This window comes from Charadrius vociferus, unplaced genomic scaffold (genome assembly GCF_000708025.1).
Source record: "Charadrius vociferus isolate BGI_N301 unplaced genomic scaffold, ASM70802v2 scaffold430, whole genome shotgun sequence".
NCBI lineage: Eukaryota > Metazoa > Chordata > Aves > Charadriiformes > Charadriidae > Charadrius > Charadrius vociferus.
This window is the reverse complement of record NW_009646541.1, coordinates 2,984,853-2,994,257: the sequence shown is the minus strand read 5'-3', so window position 1 is coordinate 2,994,257 and position 9,405 is coordinate 2,984,853. Positions and strand designations below refer to the sequence as shown.

General features: G+C 41.3%; 1 protein-coding gene across 1 annotated transcript in view; it reads right to left on the bottom strand.

Moving 5' to 3' along the window:
* Nucleotides 1–2,201: 2,201 nt before the first annotated feature.
* RAC1 (ras-related C3 botulinum toxin substrate 1 (rho family, small GTP binding protein Rac1)) overlaps nt 2,202–9,405 on the bottom strand; it is a 67,427-nt gene continuing 60,223 nt past the window's right edge. The window contains exons 4-8 of the mRNA XM_009886288.1: nt 8,481–8,598; nt 5,837–5,893; nt 4,098–4,160; nt 3,323–3,482; nt 2,202–3,158 (exon numbers count right to left, since the gene is read on the bottom strand). Of these exons, the coding sequence (XP_009884590.1) occupies nt 3,028–3,158; nt 3,323–3,482; nt 4,098–4,160; nt 5,837–5,893; nt 8,481–8,598 (529 nt within the window). The 3' untranslated portion in view covers nt 2,202–3,027. The remainder of the gene's footprint in view (nt 3,159–3,322; nt 3,483–4,097; nt 4,161–5,836; nt 5,894–8,480; nt 8,599–9,405) is intronic.

Here is a 9,405-nt window from a genome sequence, read left to right as displayed (position 1 = left end):
CCGTAGCTGGACGATGAGGTGTGGGCGTTTCTATTGCAGGTTTCAAGTATTCAGGACACATTCCACGTTCATACCTAAGTGGATTTCAGTACTTTTCTCACATTGCATAAAATAAACAAGGGTCTTAATGCCCTTGCCTCTGCAGAGACCTCAAGTAACATTATGCTGGTTAAAGCACAGCATCTGCATTTATGCTGAAGGTTGGAGCTTTTTAAAAAAAAAAAAAAATGGAACAGTATGACAAGTTCTAGCTAAGCCTGTGGATGCTGGCACATGAGCCAAGGCGTCAACGGAATACTTGACCAAAGTGAGTGGGTGAGGACAGCTCGGTTAGAGCAGAGCCCTGTCAGACCTTAAAAAAAATAATAAATCCAGTTCTGCTTCAGTCACGTCATGCCATTGTCTTGGCACCCTGTGACCGAGCATTTCAGAACAGAGTGCTGTGGAAGCAATCCCGTGGTGTGAGAGGCTGCGGCAGCTCAGCAGCTGGCAGTGGGTCAAGTGAGGCAGCCTGCGGTGGAGGGGAGGCGCGGGGAGGCTGCCCAGGCCCCTATTTAATTGGGCAGCGCTGGTTGATTGCACTATTTTTCTTACAGATTGTGGTAGCGTTGGGGTGGGGGGGTGTTGTGGTTAAATGCTGCTTGGGTACACATGTGCAATACTCTTTAATCTACCTGTCTTTTGTATTTGTTGATCCACATGACTACTGTTACAGATTTTAAACTAAACTAATACTCTACTTAATGAGAAGAAAAACAAAATAAAATTGTTCATGCCCTGGCATCATCTCAGTCACCAGCTCCAGCTCTGATTACCAAGACTGCTGATCTAATTCTGCCAAAAATGTATAACCAGTTATACTGAGTTAAAAAAAAGTGGAGTTCCTGTTTCTAGTGTGCAACTATTTTAACTTTTTTTTTAAGGCTCAGCAGCATTTCTTATTAAAATATAGAAAAAAGTAGAAGTACTAACTGTGTGGATGTTCTTGCTGTGATACTTAGTATGGAGACAAAATAAAATGCAGTGTAAAAACCTCTATGTTCAGGTATGGTGGTGTGAGACAAACATTTAGAGCTGTTCAAGGCGCTGGATGCTGTGCAGCGACACCCCTGCCCTGGGCCCTGTTCCCCCTGCACGGGTGGCAGCAGTGCTGCTCTCGGGGTCCTGCTGTGTCCCCCAGCGCCTGCCCAGGAGAGGGGCAGCAGCAGCCTGGGCTTCACCTCCCCTGGAGACAGGACCCATGTATGGCATGGCTGCGCTTTTAAAAGGCAAAAGTTAGGCATTGAAGCACAACCTGCTGCTCCAGAGCCACCAATTTACAAACTGTTAAAAAAAACAGTTTTAGAGGCCTCCAACTATAACGCAAACATTGCCAAGCACCGCATTTAATTCTGGTTCTTAATGTCAGAGCCCCATTGAAAGAGCCCGGGATCAGCGTACAGAGGGGCCACAGACACCCCACTGCTGTTGGCAGCAGCAGAATACTTACTTGGTGGAGCGAGAATGAGAACACTTGCTCAGAAACTCCAACACTACCATACGTGTGATTCAAGGATTTATTAAGTCATACATGCAAAACATACTGCTAATTGCATTAGCAAAAGATCAATGTAAAAACTTCACAATTTTGCAACTTTTATTTTTCAATTTTGCTTTAGTGGTTGAAAGGGTGTAGTTCAACATTGTATTCCTGCCAGTTTAGGATGTACAGAACATTAGCACTAATTTACAGAACCTCACAGACCCAAGTTAGCATTACTCACTCTATGCTGCACACGTACATGTAGTGACATAAAGAACACTTGTCTGCATTAGTAATGTTACAGTGGTGGGGATACCTGGCAAATAGTGATAGTTGAGAAGATTCATAGAGGTTTCAAATATAAAAATTACTAAAATGTGTAAAGCTGCTTCACATGATTTTTACACCTAGTTAATAGACTAAAAGCTCCTCAGAAAGCATATAACTTACTGGGTTAGAAATAACAGGAAAATAAGGAGGATATGCTTGAACATTCTACTCTACAAAAAAAAAAAAAGCAAATTTCTATCATCAGAATGGTTTTAAAATACAACTTATATTGCTCAGTAAGAAGAGATTCTACAAGAAAAGCGTTTACTACACAACAGTTGTGGGAATGACTGGTTCGGAATTGTACCTAAATGAATGCCCTACTCAAAATTCAAAGGAATTTACCTCTGAACGCCAACCTGTCTTCCACTTCTGCACCTCTGGGGAAATGGTCCCTGGTTTTAACCTGCACTGAAAGCCCAAAATTCAGTTTCAACTACCCTGGCAGTGTAGTGTAAGTCATCTGTACAGTGTCAAAATACTGTCTGGCACTATCATTTGATGCAACCCAATATTTCTTTTGTCCATCACAATACAATGCTGTCAAAAGGACTAGATACACTTCAGTAAGAATAGTTATTTATTTATTTTTTAAATCACAGCAGCAAGAACTAGATTGCAACCAAGCCCTTACCAACGATAAAGCATTTTACACTGTGACTCGAGGGTGTCAGTCATTGTCAAAGATTTAGGTTTGATATACAAGGCTATGCAATGACTGGGTTGAAAAATCATTTAATAATAGAACATATTAGAGTGCAGTGTTTTGCTAATTATACGGTACTGTTACTTACTGTGAAAAACTAGAAAGTGTTTTTGCATTTCCTACCAGAAACGAGAGTCATCTTCAAGAAGAATCTTTAAAAAAGTTTAGTGCTTAGTGTTCGTAGCACAATGATGCAACTTAGTTCAGCAGATAGTTTGGCAACACTTAATTGAGCAAGAATAGGATTTTAAAAATAAGGCTTTACATAGGTTTGTCTTTTCAGGAGTTTGCTTTTAGAAGAATGTAAAGTAACTTTCATACGTTAAACAAATGAAACTGAAATTGTTGATCGGTTCAAGAATTTATGGAAGAGATCTAATTTATAACAGAAAAACTTGGCATTGAGTGTGAATGCTCCATTGTTCTGAGCAAAGCACAGGGTTTGGAGTGGGGTGGGGGAAGGTAACGTTTACAGGAGCAGACATTTTCTCTTCCTCTTCTTTACAGGAGGGGGGCACAGAACTGCTCGGATGGCTTCATCAAACACTGTCTTGAGGCCCCGCTGCGTGAGTGCTGAGCATTCTAGGTATTTCACTGCACCTGTGGAAAGAAAAAGGCAGTTACAAAGCCGTTTTCCACAATTATGGCAGCACTGCTTCTAGCTAACTCCACAACAAAAGCCAGGCGTTTATTTTAATTAAGGTACAACATCTTCCACAAATAAAATCTAGATCAAGTCAACAATAACCCCGCTGCTGTCATACCAATCTCTTTTGCCATGGCAAGGCCCTGTGGGTAGGTGATAGGAGTCAGCTTCTTCTCCTTCAGTTTTTCAATAGTGTCCTTATCATCCCGGAGATCAAGTTTGGTTCCCACTAAGATGATGGGGGTGTTGGGGCAATGGTGCCGCACCTCAGGATACCACTGTGTAGGAAACAGCGTAGGTTGGGGGCGGGTGGGAATTAGAAAAGAGCATACAACTGCAACACATTTTTAATGAAGCCAACAGGTATTTCCATATAGTTTAAACATTTGCCCTACTAAGGGCTGTATTTTCTCCACACACCAGAGAAGCCCTGATCTGCACTCCCCTCACCCACGGAGAGACCACCTCTCATTTGTGAAGTCTCCACCACGCCATACAGCTGAGCTGTCCAAGGATGTGAAAGACTCCAACAGCAGCAAAGCATGTGCCGGAACACTGGCTGTTGCAAGGAACTCACTTTTACATGCATTTGGTTTTTAAATATTTTTCTTTAAATGGCATTAAAAGGAAAGTTCCTGTTTGTGATCTTAGCTGCACACTCTTAAACTACTGTTATCCTATCAATGCATCAAGGAACAATTTATACATAGAGTGTTTCACATGCCCTTAACTTCCATGACTTTTAAGTTCAGCAAATGGATTTCTGCCTTTTCAAACTACGTTTCACATTGCCTGCCAAAAAGAAACTTTAAAAAAAGTTACCTAATATTTTCCAGCCACCGCTGTAATGTGAACAGTATGCTGAACACTTAGAAATAAGAGCTTGTTCTTACCTTCGCACGGACATTTTCAAAGGAAGCAGGACTCACAAGGGAAAAGCAGATTAAGAAGACATCCTACAAAGCAAGTTGACAGAAGTTAGCCCAGCAGAGCAGCCATTGTAAAATCTCATGAAACGGCCAGTATCACCAGTGCCTGTATCACACTGTCACCTATACCACGCTTGCAAAAGGCAAGGTCAACGACAGCACTGCACATGACAAACAGAGGTAGCTTTCCCCATGGGAAATCCATCCCCAGGCAGCTACAAGCAGGCACAAAGAGGGGGGGAACCAACAACACGTGGATTGTAGTCAAGTTCATGATCAGCTATTGCAGTAGCCAGCAACTAAGAACATAACACCATTGCAGTGCAAGCTTTTCTTCCCTAAGCGTAGTTTCTTCTCCCTCACCGACATTCAGATAAAAACCAACCAAAACTACTCCAGATCCTCAACAAACCGAGGAAGCAATGAAGACTCGGACTGGCTTCTGAACTGGGGCTGGATGCTCTCTGCAGACCTCTAAGTGGTTTAAGCCTTCAACAAGACATAACTCGGCACAGGATGTTGCAAAGTGTTAACTGTTGGCACCAATTTTTTAAATGTGAATATACTATTAATATACTACTCTAAAGTAGTCTTAAATTGCAAAGGCAAAGTATACGGTATGGAATTTAAAAAAAAAAAAACACAAAAACCACAGTAATTTCTACAATTACTACTTCCATGCCCAAATCAGAAGAATCTTGTAGAACTGTCACTTCTACTGCCTATCAGTATAAAACGGTTTCAGAATTTCCCTATAACCAAATTAAGATTGAGAAGAGCATCAAAACCCTCAAAGCTCCCTCCTTCCCTTTCCAAGAAACAAGAAAGCAGAGAGAAAAGTGTGTGTTTTTCAGGATCTTACACATCTCGCTTTTCAGTTGAGGGCAAAAGGAAGACTGTAAGTAAGAGCAGGTAAAAACACTTTAGAGCACATGTTCACATAAACGCTGCACAGTACACACTTCAAAAAACAACAGGCTTCATACATGACACACCGTAGTCTACAAGCATTCCCAATAAGCACAACATTTTCTCTAAGCTGATGAAGATTGTAATCTTGCTGTATAACCCAAAACTCAATCAGCATCTCTCAAACAAGCCCAACTTTCCGCAACCTACCTCTGCATCCATACCTATTCAGCTATCAAATGTGTTAAAGAATCAGGCATTTCAGAATGTTAGTTGATTGTGCTGCATTTCAAGGCATTTTGTTAGGTCAGCGTCTGACATCTGCACTGCTAAGCACTTGCAACCCAGTTGTTCATGCATCACCCCAACAAGTTTCCGCAGCAGCGTCCCAGAAGAAAAAAGAAACAACATCAAATAATGTGATACTATGGCCACTACTTCTGTTTTCCAATTCTGCAGGTTTGTGGTGACTGAAGTTCTGCACGTTACGCAGACTCTCTCCTTTACTAGCTCCAGAGATCGCAAAATTCAGTGTAGCCATGAGGAATTATTTGAAGGTCTCGGGTGTCTTGCACGCTACCAATCTTAATAAGGAGGAGGAAAATCTATTTATTTGCAAGAAAAGGTTTACTCTTAACAACTCATATAAAGAGATTTGGTAACAGAGTTCTCAGATCTAGCAATTTGATAGTTCCAAGAAAAGTTGTTTAAAAAATAGGGGCCAATTTATCACTCTCGTAAGCAAGACAAGATGACAGAACTTGGAACTGAAGTTTATTTAAAGATTTACATACGGCAATAGGTTGATCTGTCAGACTGGAAGATATATTCTTACCATTGGTTCCTCCAACCTAGTAACAGTAGGAGATAAAGTTACACCTCAAATGGATTTAAGGGAAAACATTCTCAGTCAGTGATTTGTGCTCACAGATGGTCACGGCATGGCTTTTCTTCTTGAGAGAAACACTGCCCTGTAATTCAGCACAACCAACTACCTGCGTCCAGAACAGACCACCAGACAGCCCCTCTGTCAGCCCCGTCAGAGGAAACTTGCAAGAGCAAACCTCTCATGAAAAGCATCCTTCTAACCTTATTTTCTTTTTGGTTTGGTCTCCTGAGGAAACAAAGTTAGCCACCTTTTCTGTTCCAAGTTCTTCCTTCCCCAAATATTTTGAAATACTGGTAGATTTCAAATACGTTCAGGAGAAGGTACTAAATTCCTGTGTACTTTAAGGAATAAAATAAGAATATGAGTAAGGGAAAAAGATACGCTATGGCAAAGCCCTTACTGCGAAGTTAATCACTGTTGGCCTAATCGAGACACACACGCTGGCCAAGCCCTCAGCCAGACCTGCTTTCAGCATGCCCTGCGCGCAGAGGGAAACAGAGGGCCACAAGGACAGGAGGGGTGAGCTTTAAACTGCAGAGTGGAGGAAGGGGGAGGCTGAATGCGGATCCTAAAAAAAGTCAGGTTTCATCAGCTCCGCTGTTCTCTTCCTCTGTGCTTTTTGTTACTTTCATGGGGTTTTTGTCCCGTGAATCTTACGTATTGCGCAAGTCTAAAATCTGAAGACTGCTTCATAAGTTGTTCAAGACTTACCACTCTGTTTCATTTTATGCTGTAAAAAATGCAAGTAACTGAAAGTACTTCAAACCTTTACCTAACAGTTATACATGCTTGTATAGAAGGGATTTTCTTCCCAAAAGTACACTTAGATTGACATGGAATTTGCTGTGTTGAAAGCCAACCTTTGACATGCCATCTCTACATTTACGGATCTTTTTCTTCTCCTCTATGTGTGCGAGGCCCCACGGATGAGTACATCAGAGCATTCAAGGGTGGTGAGGCACTGGAAGAGGTTGCCCAGAGAGGTTGTTGAGGCCCCATCCCTGGAGGTGTTCAAGGCCAGGCTGGACATGGCCTTGGGCAACCTGGGCTGGTGGGAGGTGTCCCTGCCCATGGCAGGGGGGGTGGAACTCAATGATCTTCAAGGTCCTTTCCAACCTAAACCATTCTATGATTCTATGAATTCGTTTGCAGTCTATCAGAAAGCCAGTTATTTTAGCAGGCTGAAGACATGCATGTGCATTCTGTCCCTTTGTCATAGGGGAGGAACAATATTCTCCCTTACAACACTGCTTTCTCACACGACTGAGCAATCTTTCAACATACATTTTTCTTATCCTGAGGTACTTTTTCAAAAATATTTTTACAATGTTAAGCAAAGCTTAAGTTCTAAGTATCCTGTAAATATCTAAGTATTGAAGAAAAACAGCTTTCTATTGTCTCTCTTCCTAGTAAAGCAGATATTTCTGGCATTTCTAGTAGAGTTGCCTACAACTGGCAAGTCCACATTCATCTTGGGTATTGTAACTGAAGGGAAAGCATAATTGTAAGAGTTAGCGAGCAGTGAATTAAGGAAAATTGTGAATTAAGACAGTTTACTAAAAAAAGCACCAGAGTTCATTAAATAAGATTCCCGTTATTCAAGAGAGCAGTTATGCTGTAGAACTACTGGAGCAATTTTGCATTTTACATTATTAGCATTGAATCTACATTTGACAGTTAACAACAACAGTAATCAATGCAAAAAAAAAACCCCCAAAACCTGCAAATTACCACCTTTCTCTACTTACAGCACAGCTCCATCAGATAAAAGTAACTGCTCTAAAGAGACTAGAAGAACAGCCTCTACAAAGATTAACTGTAGCCGAAGTCGCACTGGAAAAAGCAGAGCAGATTACTGCAGCATTTTCCTGACAGGAGGAAAGATGCAGCATGCAGACAGGACTTGGCCAGTTGTGAGCACGGAAGACAGAAGCACATTTCTATTGATCTTATAGCACAAACTACAGCAAGTAATAAAATAGCCACAGGCTTAAGTACATTTGAAAGCTCCGAGGCAGCCTCTGTCAATACCAGTAATATCTTCATTCAGCACTGCCTCTTTCACATTTAGAACATCTTCACAGAGACTAAACAATATCAAGTGCTCAGCAGTGACAGTGTCAGGTTGCAGCCAAACCTCAGCCTGAAACCAAAAACAAACCCTGCTTTTGGCAGGCGCTAACCTTGTTATCAATGGACTATCTGATGGGACTATTCGCCCAGGGGGTTTGAGTTTGCTTTGGGGATTTTTTTTTTTCTTGTTTTAAATCAAGCATTCTAGCTGATTCTGAGGCTGCAACTACACAAAAGCCAAGAAGTATCAGTGCATGCAAATACAAGCATGCAAATTTTAACATTTGTGCAACTGCACACACATCAAAGACTGTAATATTACAGCCGCAGTACATCGGATGTAGCCTGCAACAGGTCACTGTTACTAAGAAATACAACTCCAGATGTGACAATGTTGGCCTTACGTTCAAAAACAAAAAAAACTTTGTTAGACAAAGTTGTAAAGATTCTTTCTAGTTTCACATTGTAGTTCTTACTGTTTGCGGATAGGAGAGTGGACGTAGTCTGTCATAGTCCTCTTGGCCAGCTGTATCCCACAAACCCAGATTGACCGGTTTTCCATCAACCATTACATTAGCAGAGTAGTTGTCAAAACTAAAAAAATAAAGAAAGAGTTAGCTGCATTAGCTTGCAGTAGAATAGGGCACCCAAGGACTTCTTCCCTACAGAGTCCTAATTGGAAACACTACAAAAAGGAACGTTTTTATTGCATCCTTCTGCTGCCCAGAAACACTAAAGTTGTCCTGAGCCTGGTATTGGGTAATGTAAAGAAAAATACGCACAACAGACTTGGTTCAGACTGAACAGAAGTTGTCTTTTTCATTGCTCTCCCAAAGGAAGTGTTAATCCCAGTAAGTACAGGAAAGCGGGTGATGCACTTGGCAAGCACTTCCCAGTCTTAGTGGGACATTCAGCAAGTTAATCTGGCTCATTTTGTAAGATTTAGAATAGCAGATACACGAGCAACAACCAAGGAATCCTTAATGATGACAGCAGGTAAGAAAAAAATCATTAATCCTCCTAATCAAAAACCCCTTCAATGAAATATCAAACCAGGGGCATAATTTATCTCATCACTACTGTCAGTGCAAAGGTTTTAATGACTTGTTAAGGCTCGGTTCACAGTGAACGCAAGCATACTGTGATGCAAAAATCTGAATTTATGACCAAAAAAAGGAAAAGGGCAACAAGGCCTTGGAAGGGTAACTAAATTAATCTGTAGATCTCATTAGAACGTATTTTGTTATCTGAAAAACTCATCGATACTTATAGAGAGCAAGACAGCCAGATAAACATAGACATCCAAAAAGGGCAAAGCAGCTGCTCGAGTATAAAATGCCTCCCCACAACAGGCCCTCAAAAAGAGAACTACACTAATACTGATACTGACAAATCCCTACA